The sequence below is a fragment of the Armigeres subalbatus genome, chromosome 3 (assembly GCF_024139115.2).
Source record: "Armigeres subalbatus isolate Guangzhou_Male chromosome 3, GZ_Asu_2, whole genome shotgun sequence".
Classification (NCBI taxonomy): domain Eukaryota; kingdom Metazoa; phylum Arthropoda; class Insecta; order Diptera; family Culicidae; genus Armigeres; species Armigeres subalbatus.
Window position 1 is genome coordinate 180,872,285 of NC_085141.1, and position 20,164 is coordinate 180,892,448.

The 20,164-nt window shown below is 39.2% G+C and overlaps 2 protein-coding genes across 5 annotated transcripts in view; one reads left to right on the top strand and one right to left on the bottom strand.

The window, feature by feature from the left end:
- Positions 1-1,837: 1,837 nt before the first annotated feature.
- The window catches only part of LOC134227805 (cilia- and flagella-associated protein 298-like), an 89,959-nt gene continuing 71,632 nt past the window's right edge, over positions 1,838-20,164 (top strand). The window contains exons 1-4 of one of the 2 annotated variants that reach the window (XM_062709486.1): positions 1,843-1,960; positions 2,024-2,084; positions 2,151-2,545; positions 2,616-2,843. In XM_062709486.1, the coding sequence (XP_062565470.1) occupies positions 1,856-1,960; positions 2,024-2,084; positions 2,151-2,545; positions 2,616-2,843 (789 nt within the window). In that variant the 5' untranslated portion in view covers positions 1,843-1,855. Of the gene's footprint in view, positions 2,085-2,150; positions 2,546-2,615; positions 2,844-20,164 lie in introns of both variants that reach the window. The other variant, XM_062709485.1, reaches the window with a different exon arrangement.
- Positions 9,923-19,667, bottom strand: LOC134225717 (protein tipE). Of its 3 annotated transcripts, XR_009983308.1 has the most exons (5): positions 19,451-19,667; positions 19,020-19,389; positions 18,716-18,952; positions 11,386-11,658; positions 9,923-10,552 (listed from the first exon to the last, which is right to left on the bottom strand). XR_009983308.1 is itself a non-coding variant. In XM_062706014.1 (4 exons), exons 1-4 carry the CDS (start codon positions 19,665-19,667, stop codon positions 10,501-10,503), a joined length of 876 nt encoding a protein of 291 aa, XP_062561998.1. In that variant the 3' UTR covers positions 9,923-10,500. The 3 variants fall into 3 exon arrangements, 2 of the variants coding, with proteins under 2 accessions (XP_062561998.1, XP_062561999.1); XM_062706014.1 differs by lacking the exon at positions 11,386-11,658; XM_062706015.1 differs by having other exon boundaries at positions 9,923-11,658.

The following is a 20,164-nucleotide window of genomic DNA, read 5'->3' on the forward strand; positions in this document are numbered from 1 at the left end:
AAAGTTGCCCTGCTACGACGAGTAGTAGCATTGTTTGTTTGAAGGGTGTATTTTCGAATGGGTGATTGGGATTCATCGAGATCACATCGTTTGTCCTGCCTTGAATCTTTGGTTCCATCTTTTGATTTTTGGAAGAGCAGATATTGTTGATGCCACAGCCTAGCAAGACTGCCGCTTGACGAAATCTTTTCCCGCCGGGCAAAACCTACGCCCGTATGACCAATCCTTTGCTATCGTCAAGTAATCCTGCCGTCGGACAAAGCTATCATCAAGGTCGTACAAAGCTTCCGTCACCGTCTAGGAAGACTGTCGTTTGACAAAGCCCCCACCTTTCTGCGGGTCTATATCTCGCTGTCGTGAATCAAAACTACCATCGGAATAAACCTTAGCCGTTCTTCCAAGCTCAACAAGGGCACTGCACATTCCACTGACCGCTATTCGCTGCGTGCCGCTTCCCTACGGATTGTGGGCATTTTAAAGATTACGAACATCTTTGCCATTCTCGTGGACTACTGTCTCCTTACCGTTCGGCTTTACCGACCGCGATGACTATCGGCGGAACTCCTGTAGTACATCATCTATGCCGATTTCGCCATCTTCTATCGGGCAGATCGATTTTGGGCCTGAGATCTAACGCTACGGGTGGCATCAGAGAAAGAAGCAACAATCCCACCAGGAAGCGCTCATTTGCAACCACCACGTGAACTATCGCCGTAGCATACCACTCCAAAAATTGCGTTTGATAGCCAAATTTCCCTCTTTGCACCTAAAACATAAAAATGTTGAATGTATTTGTCAAATCAAGAAATAGATTCTAATAATATTAAAAGCTTTTTATGAGAATATAGTTTCCTCCAGTTTTTCGCATTTTGTGCCTGGTCACGTAACAATAAATAAACAATGTGAAAACTGTTGCTAAGATACGACCACCGTCGGAAAAAGTTCAGCGTCGGAAACAATCCAGCGTCGGAAGCAGTTACTGTCAGATTTATTTATAGCAGCCGCCATTATGGCGAACGTGGAAAACTGGATACTATACTAAAAATCGAGTTTTCCAATGAGTTACACACACTTTTTTTCAATGACTAAAAATGGGCTTTAATCCGATATATCTGGACCAAATTGGTCCAATATGGTTTACTTCACATGATGATTTTTGCCAAAAAAGCAACTTAGTTTGGTACTGAAAACAATTATATTTCGCACAGTTCGACATACCTTTAAGCAATTGGTGAACCTGCCTATGGAGTAACGAAGTCATATTCATTAAATTATTTAACCTATGACGTGACACAAAAAATACACTATTTGAACACTCAACCAAGCTTATTGCGAAAAATGTAGTCATGTAACTACTGTTCTATTGTTGGTTTTCCATTAAAGCACCCAAATGAGTGTTGTAATGGATTTTATGCAACTCAGTTTTTGAACACCCATTTCATTGGTATGGAAAAGTGAGCGTTTCATCACTCAAGGCTCGTACATATAGGATACGTTTGCGTTGCGTTTGATAGTTTTCCCATGAGAAATGTGTCAAACGCAACGTAATGTATCCTATTTTTCAGTTTTTCACCCCTACCCTACCTTGCCCTACACTCATCTTTTCACGTAGCACAGACAATGTTTTTATATTCACACCGATACCGGACTTGATACTTTTAATTATATTTACATACAGGTATTGTGTATTGCAAAATACCGTAAAGACCAACTAATAAAACCATGTGCACAGTAAGTTCTTGTGTTTGGGGTGGACATTTTTAAAAGAAATATCCTTGGAAACATATCCAAAGGGGGAAATGTTAGGTCAGGGCAGAGTCAGGGTGGCTTCGTTAGGTTGCTCTGGTTACAATAAATGTTGTTTGTTTCTAATCGAAATCATTCTAGAGGTGGTGTTCTGATCGTAGTTTTAAAGTTGCACGAAATTAACTTTGAACTGACAAAAATGGTTCTACTGCATGTAAAACGCGGCGATGAAAGCCAGTTTCTGTACGAAACTAATTCATCTATTCCAGTTGAGCAGCTAGCACTCGAACTGGCTACAATTTATAACGGCCGTTTAAAGGTCAGCCGTGTTTGTTCGGGTAAGTTCAAATTGTAACATTTATTTTAAATAAAGAAGACTCAATTTATTGTTGCACTATCATTAGAAATTGAGGAGCTCTCCAAGCATGGCACAATGCTCCCACCAGATATGTTGGGCCTCACCGACGAACAGGTTGAAGAGCTGCACCTTGTTGATGAATGGGCGGATAAATGTGTTCCGTCGGGTGGTTGGTCTCTGAGTCCCGACCCGGTAGGCCGACGCAACGGTCGCCAACCACAAGAAAAGATGCAGGATATTTTGGAGAAGGCTGTGGACGATGCAAGAACGATGATTTCCAAAAAGCTAATCGATCAGGGCAGCGTAATGCAGCAGAAGATAGTTCAGGATGCGTTGGATTTGTTACGCGGCGCGGTGACCATTGTCTATCCAATGCAGCTTCCTCCCCACGATCCAATAAGAATGGAATTCTTGAACACCGAAGATTTGACGGGAACTCAGGTCGGTATCAATCGAAAAGTTTTTATTTGAATTGTAGGCTGAAACAGTTTGATTGCTTCTTTCTATTAAGGCTTCACTTGAAGTGATTGAACCTTCGAAGATGCAACTATGGTTTGCCGGAAAATTGATGCTGTCTGATCGCAAACTGGGTGAAATAGTCGGAAACAATGAGAAAACTAAAATCATCATCAAGTTGTCGAAAATCAACGAAGGTGCACCGTCTCGTGAGCCGGTGATGTCGGAAGAAGCTAAAAAGCAACTAACGTTACACGCTTACCGTCGCCAAGAGGAGCTCAAGGTAGGTCACTCAAGACTCGAACGCGAATACTTATGCACGTCATTTTGTCAGATTATTCAATTCAAATGGGTTGGCACCGTTATCGTTGGCGTAGAACGAAAAAACTGGAAAACCTGGAGTTATCAGGGAATTTTCCCCATCTTTAAAATGATGGAATTTTCAGGGAATTTCTGACAGAAACAGGGATATTTCAAGCATAACAAAAATTCAAACATATAAAAACACATGTTCCACAAGTGACTAGAACTTACTAATTTTTACTCAAATGACCCATTTACTCACCAAAGCTTACTTGTCTGATCATCTCAGATAAGATTCTAGCAAGCAAAGAAACGTATGGAGAACCCCACTTCCGTTCTCCAATTGCAGTTGCTATCGGCCTCCACTAACTGAACACATGTCCTACCAAATTGAATATTTATCCTTAAATTTGATTAGATACGCCAAAATTATTCCGAAACAAAAATTCCGCATATTTTGATACTCACTGAAGAGGTTTCCGGGAGAATTCCTGGGGAATGTATGAAGGCATCGCTTAACACTTTGAATACTAATCTATTTCCCTCGATGGTTATAGCACGTTATAGCCTTGGTTATAGCCCGGTGATCAATACATCATTCGAGTGAGACTCTCTCAAAAGATCAAAAAGATCCATAACTTTGAATCATTTATTCAACAAACAAATCATACAATTGGAAAGGCATTGAACGCTTATGGATCGTTTTTCCGATCTATGAACAAAAAACGTTTTGCCATCTTCAATGGAATTCCTGGAAAATTTTCGAAGCAATTGCTTCGTAATTTTATTTAAGATTTTTTTTGAAGTTTTACAGGAATGTATTAAACAAATACAAATTTACAAAGGATTTTTCGAAGCAAGTCCTGGATAATTATTTTCAAGGAAATTTCTAAAGGAATTTACAAAAAACATCCCAAATGATGTTCTGGAATTTTCGTAAGAAGTTCTAAAGGAATCCGAAAAAAGAATATTCCCAAGCAAATTTCCAGAACAATCCCTTAAACAGTTTTTTTAAAGCTTCTCTAAAGCAATTACCAATAAAAAACCCAGATTAATCCATCTAGCGGTGATGGTGCCTTTCTCGCGCAAAAAGGTAATAAATGTAGCGCTTACACCTCGATGATGTACAAGAAAGGCAAAACAGTTACACCGTCTAATGTTATGATAGGAAATTTACACTAGTAGACGACAGATGGCGCTGCCAAAAGTTTCTCGAATTTCCTATGTTCGAATTTTGACTTTCGCACAGTTTCATAGCACTATGAAACTGAACGAAGACGTACTTACGCCTAAATGCGTGCAACACGAGCATCTTTATAGTACGATGAAACTCCTTAGACCCAAATTACCGTAATCCAGTCATTGACAAGAAAACAGCCACGTGCTTGTACCACCCCCAGGAAAAAATTCGCCCACTGAGGAGAAAATGCATTCCCCAGCTGAATCGGGGAAGCACTCTTGTTTTAAAACTACATCAACATATAGTGGTGACTTCAATACATCCGTGGGATGCTTCATTTGGATGAATTTCGTAATATTATTTGAAAAAACTGCCTTTTGCAGAAAATATTGCAAAGTTGAAAAAATATTTTTCCAGGAGGGGAAACCGTCGATTTACTCTCACGCTCTCTTATGGAACGTACACACGGTCAAGCAGTTTGACCAACATTGACTCCACCTTTCGTTTGTTCCAACATCCATCAAGTTCTACCAACAGCGGCACGAACAATCAATTTATTCGACCAACAATATCACACACGAACGACCGGAGCGCTAACTTGAGCATCAACCATCAAAAAATATATGGGGGTTTGTGCAACTTCACTACAAATGCTCAAACATGTTCGGCGAACCTTGACTCCACCCCCGACAACTCAAACCAAAATCAAACCGTTTTAATTTTTTCCAACCGAGCCGCCAACTGTCAAATGGTTGTTCGAACAACTTCACACACGTTCCAACAAAGCAGCAACCGAAGCGTTTTCTCGGGGGTGGAGTCAATGTTCGTCGAACTGCTTGACTGGTGTGTACGTTGCATTATGGAACGTACACACGGTCAAGCAGTTTGACCAACATTGACTCCACCTCTCGTTTGTTCCAACATCCATCAAGTTTTACCAACAGCGGCACGAACAATCAATTTATTCGACCAACAATATCACACACGAGCGACCGGAGCGCTAACTTGAGCATCAACCATCAAAAAATATATGGGGGTTTGTGCAACTTCACTACAAATGCTCAAACATGTTCGGCGATCCTTGACTCCACCCCCGACAACTCAAACCAAAATCAAACCGTTTTAATTTTTTCCAACCGAGGCGGCAACTGTCAAATGGTTGTTCGAACAACTTCACACACGTTCCAACAAAGCAGCAACTGAAGCGTTTTCTTGGGGGTGGAGTCAATGTTCGTCGAACTGCTTGACTGGTGTGTACGTAGCATTATACTTTGCAGATACTCGAAAATCATCATTCAGTGTTGCGTGTTGATTTGTTCTATATGTTATGGAACGTACACACGGTCAAGCAGTTCGACCAACATTGACTCCACCTCCCGTTTATTCAAACATTCATCAATTTTTATCAACACCGACACAAACAATCAATTTATTCGACCCACAATATCACACACGAACGACCGAAGCACCAACTCGAGCACCAACCATCAAAAAATATATGGGGGTTTGTGCAACTTCACTACAAATGCTCAAACATGTTCGGCGAACCTTGACTCCACCCCCGACAACTCAAACCAAAATCAAACCGTTTTAATTTTTCCCAACCGAGCCGCCAACTGTCAAATGGTTGTTCGAACAACTTCACACACGTTCCAACAAAGCAGCAACCGAAGCGTTTTCTTGGGGGTGGAGTCAATGTTCGTCGAACTGCTTGACTGGTGTGTACGTAGCATTACTATATGTTTTCTCGAATATGTACGTAAACATCAAGCAATAATCTATGAAAATGATGCTTTTCATGCTATATATTGACACTAAATATTAGATGTGAGCTAGAACTGTAAAAACGCAAGCATTCATAAGCAACGCAGGTTATTATTTTTTTCATAATTCAAGTGTTGATAATGTAATGTAATGCTAAAATAATAATGTAATGCTAAAACGGCATCACTTTTCATGTACACAGAGAGAAGAAATATGGTCATATGGTCATGTAAACAATCCATTGAATCTGGACGAACATTTGAGAAGGTAGTCAACTGCATCATAATTTTACATTCATGTGAAATGCATGTAGGAAATTGTGTAATTAGGAGAAGGATGCACAACAAATCAATCTCAGATGCATGTTTGAGGTTGTTTATGCGTATCACTATAATCTGTGCGCTGTACAGGTATTGAAAATGACGTTAATATTTTGTGGAGATATATAGAGTTTGATACCTTTTGAAATGTTTGTGTACTTTGTACAAAATCAGATCTGAGCGAATGAGTAGGCTCTCCGCAAAAAAAAGAAGCGAACAGCAAGAAAAAGAAGTCGATTTGATGTATGACATTTGAACCTTAATGGGAGTAAGCCACGGATAAACTTTAAAAATATTCATAGATGCAAGGCATTTTTCATAACACATTATTGTTCTATGTGACTAGAGTAGAGTGGGGCAAGAGTACGCACTTAGTTTTCAATCGATCATGTGGCCCTTATGAAGGAAGCTTCTGCATATCAAATCAGTGTCGATGATTCATATACTCTTCCTTTATGTTACCCAGTGGAAAAAATATTGAAATTATTGAGATTCGTTCTAGTAGAACCCTTATTGCAAGACAAGTGGAAAACGCACTCTTACCCCACCGGTGGGGTAAAAGTGCGCATCGGGTGGGGTAAGAGTACGCATTTATCCAATCATGTGCTTTAAGTATATATTAACACAAATAAGAGTTGATAACATTTAATTGATGTTTAATGAGCATATATTAGGGAATGTTTAAAGATAACGTAACTCTTGAAGGGGGGGGGGGTCCTAAAAATGTGCACTTTCATACGAAAAACCATTGTTTCTAATATATACAAAAAACTACAGAGGTAAAAATATATATCAGGTTTCGCGTGGCGTATACAAAGGCATTGTCCTTAAAGAAAGTCTACCAATCACGTAACGTAAAATTTGGCTATTTCATCACCTCTCCCCCTATCTTACACTATTTGTATGAATCCTCTAAAAATTATATGGATCGTTACACATATCACAACCCCTCCCAGCTAAACGTTGCGTAATTTATGAATGTTTCTTTTGATTAAATGAAATTATCATTTAGATGAAATTGTGTTTTCGTTCTATGTTTAGGTGTACAACAAGTCCTAATACAATTTCATTATTTCGCTTCAGTGCTTTGTTCGCTAAGTCCTTTCTAACACCGAATTACTTCAACTTATCCTAAAAACTTGTGATAATTTCGAATTCTGTCCCTTTTTTCTTAGTTGTGGATCTTTACGCGTTGGAAGAAGTCTTATTTCGGCCGGAAATACGGGTTTGACATCATAACTTGAAGATTCATATGCGTACTCTTGCCCCACCGGTTCCTGCGTACTTTTACCCACAGTCCCAAAAATTATTCAAGTAATGGTTTTGACTTCTTGGAAAACCAACCGGATTGGTGTTCTGTACCATAAAGTACTCTATACAATAGGTTATCGAAATGGTATAATGTTCACCTGATTGAACGTATATATGGTAATAAAATACTAGTTGCGGAAATCCAATTATTTTTAGCAAAATGACCAAAAAGTTATCTAACTCCATATCTCCCTTGTTGTTTATTCAAATCGTTTACAATAACACATGATAATAGTTGGCCAGAATACCTGTCAAACTGATGCAGTGCTGCTGCTGCTAGTTTATCTTTTTTATTGCTTCAAAAACTCTAAAACGTACTCTTACCCCACGCGCACTCTTGCCCCACTCTACTCTATGTCTCATCACTATTTTAATATTATTTTTTTTACAATTCGCAATTATTATGAAATTCAATAGTGATCAACAGCGTTTTAGTCTCTGTTGGATGCAACTTGTTGCAAGAAAATCGGTTAAAAGTTTCTATGAGAAAATTTGGCTAATGCTTTTTATGGCATTTTGTGCACACACACACACACATACACACACACGCGCACACACGGACAGACAGACATTTGTTCAGCTCATTGGAGTGAAATGATAGCCTTTCGGTACAACTTTCGGGCCCCCTTCCGGCTAAATACGGCCCTGCGTTCTATGCACAGATGGAGTAGACATACGATGGATGCCCACTGTGGGACGTTAAAGTCGTCATCGGCGACATGAACAGGGACAGAAAAAATCATTTCAACTACACTCAAACAGCTGACATCCAACACACAATCAAGTTGCTAGTCCTTCCCGAATTTGAATGTGGGAATGAATAGGACGGCATGTGCACGAACAGCAGCAAGCGTCGACTCTCGGTGTCAGCGTTGATTTGTGCGGTGTCAAAATGAATCTTCATCTTGGCACATTGATATTCAATTTGAAATCTCAAATCATTTCATACTGCGGTGCATGGATTTCGGTGCAAATCAACCGCAATTCAAAATATTCATTTCAGCTCCGGTAGATATTCATTTTTTACGCTCGATTATCAATCGGATATTGAGGATCGGGCGGTAAATTTGGTATGGAAGTTTGACAGCATGCTGCGAGATGTTCGTGCCAGCATTGCCGAGCGTCTGATCAAAACAAACACGAATCAATGACGAAGCTGCCTACTGAGCATCCATGCAACTGATAGTAAAACGAAGATTTCCATCCTTGGACATGAACGCTCAGGCTTTTTTGTGTCCCGCCACATACCCCTACAAAGGTTTGAGCTAGACGATTTACCTTTAAGATAATTCTCTAACAAGCTCAGGTAGGAAATGTACAGACCGGTCGTCGCAAACGGTGCATACCGTATCGAACGACAACGACTAACGATGCATTAACTTTGCAGCCTCCCGCGGAATGGAAGTCCGAAGAACTTTATTCCCCCGCAAGAATATCCTCAAGGCCACATGGAGATCACCTAACCAAGAAACGGAAAACCAAATTGACCACGTTCTAATCGATTGTGAATTCTTATCCGACGTCATGAACGTCCGCACATGCCGCATACCGCAACATAAAAGAAAGACGACATCAGAAAAACGACTGGTATGACGGCGAATGTGAGCATTTAGTTGAGGAGAAGAATACAAAATTGTCGAGATTGCTGCAACACCGCACGAGGGCGAACGAGGCACGATACAAACGAGCGCGGAACAGACAAAACTCGATTTTCGGAGGTACGGAAGGTGACCACTGCAAGAATTCTTTTCCAGCGGTTTGTCTACCTAGAGCCCACTTGATGTGGTATAAATTCCATGATGTTTCGCGCAGCGAGGGTCTGTAATATAGTCGACCCCTGAGATGTAATACAGTCGATATCGAGATGCAATACAGAAGTTCCTTGGGAAATTTTACGAAAGGATTATCAGAGCCACCGAGAAAATATGTTAGTGTGGCATCATTGGTTTCCACGAATCGATATCGAGTCTTAAAACATCGACTCATTGAGGGTTCACTGTAGCTTGTGAAAATCATGAGTAAAATCCAATTGGTTCAATGGACCTGCTGGGACGTTCAGTGCTGAACGGATACATCGTTCAAAAGTTGGTTGATCGGGTAGATCAAATGTGCTGGACTCCAGGACTTATTGGAGAACCAAAAAGGCCTGTAGTAGCTTGTAAAAGTAACAAGTGACATTGTGTCAGATTGATGGACCTGCTGGAATGTTTAGCGATGAACAGACACACATATTTTTGGACAGGACATTCTATTTGTAGACATATTTCCTGATACACTCAAAGATATGTACTCCAGAATAGTCTAGGATACCCGAAAAATTATTTCTACGCCTTTTCAGTTATATCTATACTAGGTAGAATCCAGTGAAAAAATTCAAATTTGTACGCCAAATCTCCATAAAAAAGTCGCCGGGTTAAAGAGTCCCAAACTCATCTGGAATCTGTCATCAAACATGGAATTTTCTCAAAATATGAACACACTAAACTTATTCAAAGCGGTAGTTTTTTTATATTATATCGTAAAGGTCTCTGATTTTCTTCAAAAATTACAAATTTGCTCCATGTGCGATTTTCGTATCATCTCTATTTTAAAGACTGAATGGTAAAGCGTGACAATATCTGCTAGTAGTAATTAGTTTGTAAAAGATTTACTTCCTCTTACACTCGTTTTTTTTTCGAGTGCCAGATTCATAACTTGTTGTCTCACCTATTAATCGAATTGAAAATATTTAACTCGAAGCGCATAACGTTCATTGTTCTCTTCTTAATTGTGTACAAATTGTAGCGGACTTTTAAAAATATAATTTGTTTTATTTGTTTTATAATTTGTTCTTTGGATTTCGTTTGCTGTATCTATCTAAAATCACGACTTTTGACAAAATATTTTGAATGAAATAAAACAAAAATTCTCTGTTTGGTTCAAATGGCAAACTGAAGAAACGTTGAGGATGATGATTGCTGACGATAACCAAGCTACGCTTCGGCGGCAGCCCGTAAGCCTGGTGATGGTGCGCCCGACTTTGATGACTCCAGACACGCTGCTGCTGTTACTGCTGCATGACCTTAGATTTTAGTAATGTAATCTTGAGGATACTCAATATTCCAAGATTCCTTACTGCAATAGTTGATTTGTGGGTGTATATCCCCGAGTTTGTAGATTTGGTGTAAGTGGTTGTTTGTAGTTACCGAAAATATTTCGAAATTGGAAGACGTAAGAGTACAGGTGAGAAGAGGAAACGGAAAGAAATAAGTAGGTTAAGTGGAATATTTGTACAAAGAAAAGATTGGATAAGTTAAAAGAAGGAAAATTGTTTTGAGTACAAATTGGAAAAAGTAACGGTAGAAATGATTTCAACTAACTTGCGTTTGGTCTTGTAAATATTGGGATTGCAAAATTTTGTTGTTCTTGTTTTTAAGTAAAGTAACTTATCACGATCTGCGATGAAAAAAACAAGTTTTTCCTTGTTTTCGACGCATTGACTACCAACGACTTTTTCAATACTGCTTATAGCGAAATATGTTCTTATCACGACTCAATCTGCTAATAATTCGATTTATTTACAACGGTGAAGCAGATTCATTTAAACTTTGTACAATATTTACACGAAGCCGATCAATTCAATGATAAAGCTCTAGATTAAAATGAATTGTCGATTTTTCAGTTAGCAAACTACACTGACTGGTTTCAGCATGCGATTCAATTCGTCGTTTTAAAATACATCCCTCCAACTTATGGTAATGGGAGGAGAGTTTTTAGAAGCATGATGATGTGATGCATTAATTAAAGAAAACTTAAGCTCTAAATAAGATAAAACTGCATTTACGGATATTTGCGTTAATGGTGCCTAGTTCGCTTGCCGAGTTCTATATAAATTATCTATGTATAACATGCAGCAAAAGATTCAAATCTTAAATTTAGAAAACATCTAGATACTCAAAATTGGTTACTTTCAAAACTGCAAAATGGTTGCTGCTCCAGATTCTAAGACAATGGACAAAATTTTGCACCAATTCTTTTCTAACGACGACTGAAGTTTTGTGTGTGGGTGGAGACAAACTGAATGCAAACAATTGGTGGCGAAATATTGTGGTTTGGTGTAATGTAATGGAAAATGTCGATTCATAAGTTGATTAAATCAGCTGCTGCGTGATGAAAAATCGAAAATAAACTTTCAGTAGTCTAGTTCGTCTTCCTCATCGTCACTACGGCACAGAAGTTTGCTATAAAATATGAGAAAAAAGAAGCGAAACGTTGTACTTTGTTTCATAAAGAAGGACACCGGTATTGAAGAATGCTTACATTTAATGCATTATGTTATGTGATGTTAGTTTCACGTTGATCATAGTCGATAAGAATGTTTCTAATACATTGAATTTGGTAAATATTTTAAAGTGAAAGTGCATAAAGTTTTTCTTCATCAACTAGTAACAAGTTTTAAATGTAATTTTTCTAGTACAATCGGTATCTCGATGAACAGTGATTGCACATATTTTTACCCCATACACAATTTCATCATACTCCATCTGAGTTAAACTACTTTTATGTTAAGAAAATTATTTTGAGCTATATGAATTTGATTCTGCAGTCTTAGTTGACATCCGTCTAACTTCAGAAAGAAAACATCAGCTTATGAAGAGTGTCCCACATCAAATTGCATCATGAAAAAAACGCTGTAGAAAATTCCCTAGCAGCACATATGATTCACATAAGCTACTGCAACTCGTATATGACCAGATTAAGTCTCAATCAAGTTGCTGCAACTATTTTTATCTGACTTGTGCTGTTCGGCTAAGCATTCAAATAAGCCGTACGTACACAGACCTAAAGAGCTTTATATTGGTTATATTATAGCCGTATATACCCCAAAAAGGCGAAATATTGGGTATTTTGCCTTGAAAATTTGGGTTGAAATAGTTTAGAGTTTATTGTTTAAACTGTATTTGATTCGCTGTCAGTTTTTCTGAAATTTGAAAAGGTGGCCTCACCCGAGAAGCAACGTCACAAATTGATTTCGCACAAGCACCTGGAAAATCATAAACTCTCTCATCGAGAAAACGGAAAACAACTCGGAATTGTGCAGTCAATGGTGAGTCGTGTGTTCACACGTTATTACGAAACCCTGATCAAAAGTGTGCCGTGAAAGCGTTTAAGCCTTTAAGTGCGGAAGACTCCAAATCGTGACGAACGGCAAAATACCGGAAGTCACCGGAAACTGTACATCCAAATGTTGACAAAGCCGCGTGGATCATCATCATCATGGATAATGAAACTTACGTCAAGGCGGACTTCCGGGGCTACTGTTCTTTACAGCACAGCACAAGTTTGATGCTCCAGAGGAAGTAAGAAAGCAGAAACTTTCAAAAGTTGCCAAGAAATATGGCGAGATCTACCCCAAGGAGTGTCTACAGAAGCAACACGAGAGCCCTACGATTTTCTGGCCGCATCTAGCTTCGTGTCACTTTTCAAATGTTTTCCTGGAGTGGTACGAATCAACGGGGTCACTTTCGGGAAAGGGTCGTTTGGCCAAAAGCCATTTGCTCGAATGCCATTAGGCCGAACAGACCATTAGGCCGAAAGGGTTGTTTGGCCAAAAGGGTTATTTGGCCGAAAGGGTCGTTTGGCCAAAAGGGTTATTTGGCCGAAAGGGTCGTTTGGCCGAACGGGTCATTTGGCCGAAGGAGGTCATTTGTCTGAAACAGTCGTTTGGCTAAAAGGGTCGTTTGGCCGAAAGGGTCGTTTGGCCACAAGGGCACTTTCGACAGTGAGAAAAGAAAAATGAAGAGTGAGAAGTGAGACGTCTCACTACTCACTTCGCGCTTCTCACTATTTACAGCGAGAAGTGAGAAATGAGGAGTGAGAAGTAAGACATCTCTCTTCTCACTCCTAATTTCTCACTTTTCAAATGACCTATTCGGTCAAATGTACTATTCGGCCAAATGTCCCTTTCGGCCAAATAACCCTTTCGGCCCAATTACTTTTTCGGCCTAATTACCCTCTCGGCAAATGACCCTTTCCGCCAAACGACCCTTTCAGCTAAATAACCTATTTGGCCAAACGACCCTTTCAGCCAAATGACTCTTCCGCCCAAATGACAATTTCGGAAAAACGACACTTTCTGCCAAATGACTCTTTCGGCTGAATGACTTTCGGCCTAATGGTCTGTTTGGCCAAATGGTATATTCGGCCAAACAACTTTCGGCCTAGTGAAATTCGGCCAAACGGCATTCAGTCCGTCACTTTCGTACCCCAACACACATGAGCTAAGGCCCATAGAAAAATACTGAATGATTATGAAGCAGGCACTACAGACGGATCGCAAGGAAGTCAAATCTGAGGAAGATATGGAGAAAAGTGGGTTTCATTACAGAAGAAGCTGCATCCAGATGTTGTACAGATTCTAAGGTACGAGCGTGGGTTATATTTTATTATCTAAACAAGTTAGTTTTCTAAAGCGTTTTCTTCCTTGATATTATTTGTAGTGGAACACCCTCTATTATAGGTAATATGATCAGCAAGTATCATGCGAAATGCGGGACGCTCTTGTTTTGTTTGTTAGTATGTTTCAGAACAAAAATAAAAAGTATCGCAGGATTTTATTCGTGAAAATCGGTATGGTATCTTCGCCCAAAGAAGTTTAACTACATTTCAAATAGACACAATATTAATGAAAAAAGTTGTAAACGACTGATTTGTAATCAACAGATGGAGTTTATTTTCGGCATCATCGCCGACGTTTCGGTGTTTGGTTCACATCTTCTTCAGGGCTTGACTAAAATCTTCGTTGTCGGAAATCGTCGATCTGATGGTAATCGTCGCTCAATTTAACTTCCATCTATTGTATGTTCATCTTTACAATCACTTTTATAGAAAGTGATATTCCTTTGATTATGAAGTGGTGTCACAACTTTCACAAGTGTGTTGAATGCAGACCATTCCATAACATCAACACTGTTGATCAAAAGGCTACTCACTGGATGTTGAAATGATTAGCACTTCGATCAGCACCAATAACATCTCATCCATGGAATTCACAGGTGCAAGGCTATTGATTTAAGAGTGCAGCGATATTGGTGTAACTCTAAAAATAGATGACAGTTCGTTTCATCTGTTCTGCTTATAGACCGTTTCGATAATAATAAATACACTTTGTTTATTGAATAATTCCATTTTTTTAAATTATCTACAATTTATGGTTACATATGACCCAAAATTTTATTTACTTTCATATAGCACCGAGTATTCGAGAATGTTTCGAATATTTATCATGTTCTATAAATTTTTACTTCCCATTGTTTTTAGGATTTTGCGCAACATGTTTTTCAGCTATTACTCATTTTTTTCATAAATATTTCTATTTACTCTACTTACTTGTTTTGGTACTCATTTAACGAGCATTTTGGATTTTGAAAAATAAATAATTGCAGTCAGACGAGAATTACAAAAATTTCAAATTAACAGTGATTTGCCTCAAAGAACATTAAAAAATATTTCTAGCTCTCGTTTTCACTAATGCAACCAGTTTTTTACTTTTCTATGCAATGTGGTCTGTGTCATTAGTGTCCAGATCAATCCTCAAGATATACCGTACCTGAAAATCGTCTGATTCTAAAGTACTCATGAGGATTATTTTATTTTCGAAATAATGTTTGAGGTTTTTGAAGGTAATTGGGTTTTCAGGTCATTGAAATCATTTCTCAACCAAAATCTCGCAGTTAATGTGACATTTCTATATATCTGTATTGAAAATTATATCGATTTAACAGTTTTACGTTTTTTTTTCTAGGTAATTTACCAAAAAACACGCTCCAAAAATAACTCATTTTGCGGAAAAAAAAATTTTGGACAAAAATGAAACCTTCATATTTTTTTAAATTTTCAACAAAAAATTCGGAACTAATATATCACGTGAAAGAGTAGGATGTAATCTATAAGATGAATCGACATTTTCATGAAATATCAAGCACCATTCCAATTACCGACTATTTCTTAGTGTATTTATAATTATTGGAACGGTCTATAAGGAACGGTCTAAGATAGCGGTTCTCAGCCTTTTTCTTGAGAGGTACCCCTTCGCACTTTTGCATCAATTGGGGTACCCCCTATTTTTTTATGTAAATAAAAATTAGTGTAACTCATAAGATATATGAAAAATGGAACTGAAAATCAACAGGGTATGGGAAATGTTCCGATCTCCATCTCACTGCACAAATATTCAAATCACCTCGGAACAAAGAAATACAGGAGCAATTTCGTTGCTTCATTTTGTCAACACGCATACAACAAAATTACTTAAGTACCCATAAAGTTGAATGAAATTTTCATTATATTGAACTCTTGGAGAGAAGCTCTCAAACCTCTTGGAAGACAGCCTTCGAGCCACCTAAAATGAGGCTTCTAAGTATCTTGGAAGAATGTCTCTGAGCCTCTTGAACGTTGGTTTCCAAGCCTCTAGATAGATAAATTCCGATACACTTGAAAAAAATCTTCCGGACCTCTTGAAAAAAGGCTTCTGGGCCTTTTGAAAGGAGGCTTCTGGGCCTCTTGAAATGAGGCTTCTGGGTCTCTTGAAAGGAGGCTTCCGGACCTCTTGAATAGAGGCTTCTGATCCTCTTGAAATGAGGCTTCCGGGGCTCTTGTAAAAAGGCTTTTGGACCCTTGAAAGAAGGCTTCGGATCCTCTTGAAAAAAGGCTTCTGGGTCTCTTGAAAGGAGGCTTCTGGGCGTCTTGAAAAAGGCTCCTGGGCCTCTTGAAAGAATGCTTCGGATCCTCTTAAAAAAGCATCTGAGCCTCTTGAAAGGAGGCTTCTGGGGCTCTTGAATGGAGGCTTCTGAGTCGCTTGAATGGAGGCTTCTGGGCCTCTTAAAAAGAAGCTTGAATAGAGGCTTCTGATCCTCTTGAAATGAGGCTTCCGGGGCTCTTGTAAAAAGGCTTTTGGACCCTTGAAAGAAGGCTTCGGATCCTCTTGAAAAAAGGCTTCTGGGTCTCTTGAAAGGAGGCTTCTGGGCCTCTTGAAAAAGGCTCCTGGGCCTTTTGAAAAGGGGCTTCCGGGCCTCTTGAAAGGAGGCTTCTGAACCACTTGAAAAGAGGTTTCCGAGCCTCTTGAAAGTAGATTTCCCAGCTTCTGAACATCTTGAAAGAAGGTTTCCGAACCTCTTGAAAGAAAGGCTATCGAGGCCTCTGAACCTCTTGAAAGCAGGTTTCCGAAACTCTTGGAAGCAGTCCTCCGATCCTCTTGAAAGGTGTTCTCCGAGCTGTTTAATAGAAGGCTTCCGAAAGGGTAGACTCTAAATTTTAGTTCAGAAGTATATTCATATTCATATTTTTTTCATTCAACATTTTGTTTCAATCAGGTAGATAGCATAGAAGACTTTTAATATTTATTCATTCATCGTTCCTTCCTTTTGATGTTTCCTCCCATAGCCTTTCATCCATTACGTTGGTTGTGGAGGGAAGGATTCAATATACTTTGAGTTACTGATCGCCATGCTTATTATGTACAAGACAAAGTTTTGTAATTAAGGTGACACGGGAAGCACTAACAATCATCAAATCGTCATCATTGAATGCTAAACTTTTTCTCTACAACAAATATGATTTTGAAAAAGTATCACCGGGGCGTGCTTACTCACAATCTACATGCTGATACATTTACAGTTACATCAAACAACTGAAAACCGAAATACTCCGCTCCAAAGTTGCGAGGTGATAATGCTAGAAAGGGACGAAACATAGGAAAAATAATACGGTGTTTAGTGCCTCCCCAAGTCACCTTAAAAAATACATATATCAAAACTGTATCAATAAATTTTGATTAAAATCCACCATTATGTTTTTTTGTCCGAGGTACCCCCTGGGCCCGGCGAAGGTACCCCCATGTACCCCAGGTTGAGAACCGCTGGTCTAAGAGGTATTTCGAAGTGTGAGATGGAGTCATGCTAAGGCGAGGGATTTTCAAGTAAATCAATCTTATTCAAATCCGAGTTGAGGTTATTCTATTTTTGTTTTATTTTGTTGTTTCATATTCAAAATATTGTACACGTCAAATGGAAGTGGTGGTCTTTGAATGCGACGAGCTCAGCTCGTGATTCTAAAGTTGTGCATATTCAAATGCAGAACAGTTATCATGGACGTGTATATTTTTACCGTGCATAAATGCATATACCGACAGTTACCGTCAGATCGACGATTTCCGACAACGAAGATTTTAGTCAAACCCTTAAGAAGGTGTGAACCAAACACCGAAACGTCGGCGATGATTACTTAAGAATCATTCTGCTCATCTGAAAGACTGCAAACCGAAAATAAACCCTTCCAGTTATTGAACAAATGTATTCTTGCTCAAACATTCGTGAAGACCATGTTCCGTTGCCGTTAAACGCCATTTCGTTAACTAGTCCGGATCTGGTACGGATGACTCGCGAATCTTCACAATCATTTTTTCGGAACATGTTTTCCTGATTTCTATGCAAGTAGACGTGAGAAATTTTGCCAAAACCATGCTCGTGAGTAGGAATTTTACTTTGCCTACTTCTCGTAGGTGGCTTCTCAGTGGGTAATTGATTTCAACAATGAAGAATTTTAATGGATGAAGTTCAACGTCACCTTTCCTTTGTACATACATCATTTATTTCAATATCTGTTATGGATAATATGATCAACGGTCAACCGTATGGAATAAAAATACAATAATAATGAAGTAATGTGATAAGATTACGCTCCAGCAACGAACAAGGTGCAGTTTGTTGAGATTTTTCGATCTTATTTGTGCTATTTTGTAAGTTTTTTTTGTTCGTTAAATGGAATAATGCGTTTGAAACGTACATGAAAAATTGTAAAGCTTAAAATGTGAAAAGCGTATTTTTTATACGAGAAGGCGATAGTGACAAAAGAGCGAGTGACTTCTTCAGAGATATGTGAAACAAGGTGTGAATTTATATTACAAAAGTGAAAATACTTGTTGAGAGCGTACGCACATCGAAGAAAAATCTGGTCTTTAACGCTTCAGGGAAGACATTGATCATCAGAGGGTTGGAAAGTTTAGCTGTTTATTGTGTGCATAGCAAGAATGGAAGAGCACACACAGACACAGAGGAAGTTTTTGGCAATATGCTGGTGGCGTGATATGTTTTATTTTGATCATTGGTCACTTTGGATTATATTGTTTCGAATTGTTATTGGTTGGAGCTAATTGTGGATTTGGTTGGAGTCAAAATGTCAACTACCTTCAAAAGAAAAGAAAAGCATTGTAGTGATGACCGTTCGTTGAGTCATACTCACTTTTCCTTGGTTGGATACTTTTCTGCGTAGACGCGGGGAGATTTGTGGCAGGCTTTGTCACAGCATGGACAGTACCAGTAACTAAGTACTCCGATCGAAACGGCGAAGAGCACATTCGGTATGATTAATGATAGAATCAGATGTTTCAGATTGTCATCCCAAGAATAGCGAGCAACTACCATTTCGGGATAGGCACGACTATAGTAACAAGGAAAGGGTTCCCCTTGGTGAGTTGACCTGAAAGATACGAGAGCTCCCATGCGTTCTTCTTAACATCATCAATCTAATCAAAATTCCCTCTTACCCGTATTTCTTTGCGAATTCGGTGCAGTTTACCCTCGGTGGGTAACCGCATCCTTCTGTGTTGACCAAGAACTTGGTATCCATAACGTCCCAGTCTACGCTGCCCAGCTCTCGGGGCTCTTTCTGCCATTCGTGATATGCAATTTTTGAATAGTTGACCAGTATCTGGTGACATCGTATTGCCGCCGTCGTACAGCCTTCGCGGCACGAGCTCCAGGTACAGTTCCTCATACCCTCTGCGTAGACGTGCTCAGTCAGAATACATGTCACCGGAACGGGATCGTAGTCGGCCACGATGGTCGATATGGCCGGATCTACCACGAATGGTATCAGGAACAGGAATGCAAACACCGACAGTATCGCCGTTGTTCCTAGGAGAACGGAAGACGCTGAACAAATTGCTCGGACGTTCTCGAGGTGAAGTCCACTTACCTAGGCAAAGCGATGTGTAGAACTTGGCCTTCTCCAGTAACTCAGCGATCATCTCCTCTCGTGTAGGAGGCTTTGGCTCTTTATCAGATTCGGCTACGCTCTGTCGACTATGCGTGAGGCTCGCTTTGCTGTTGTTTAGGCTAGGCTTGCTCATGGTTACCAAACTGGGTGCCGCCGAAAGTGTCGACGAGGACGATCGTAGCTCGTTCGATCTCATTTTGTATTCGTTTGTTGATGATTGTTATTTGCAGAGAATGAAATAGACTACTCTGGTTTCTGGGTGCTATTAATAAGTTTTGTTTGCAATTAAAGCGCCTTTCATATGTTTTTGGTTTTGTTTTTCGATTTCAAGTTTTCTGTATTAGATTTAATCGAGCGTTTCCTAGTTCTAATGTTTATATTTAGTTTACTTTGCTACTTGCTCTATGTGTGAAGTCTTAAGCATTTTAAGTTGTTTAAGGTTTGATAATTCACGCATTCCTCTGGTTCCATTCTATCTGCTGCTCTTATTGGCAATATCCAGTGTTTCCTTGCAATGTGGAATTTGGTACTCATTCAGTGCCTGTTGTAAAAGCATCCGGCCTTCCAGTTTCAGAGATGTTGTTTCTGACTACGTTGTCGTGTCTATCAACGTTGGTGTAGATTTTCAACTTTTCTTTTTTAATAAAATCTCAAAACCCAATCTAATTGAACATAAGCACTCGCAACAACATA

Bases quoted from the DNA above. Each gene is read 5' to 3' on its own strand.
- LOC134225717 (XM_062706014.1), bottom strand. From the start codon at position 19,667: ATGAGATCGAACGAGCTACGATCGTCCTCGTCGACACTTTCGGCGGCA. The intron at 19,390-19,450 runs GTAAGTGGACTT...CCGTTCTCCTAG, and splicing joins CTACACATCGCTTTGCCTAG to GAACAACGGCGATACTGTCG. The intron at 18,953-19,019 runs GTAAGAGGGAAT...CGTATCTTTCAG, and splicing joins GAATTCGCAAAGAAATACGG to GTCAACTCACCAAGGGGAAC.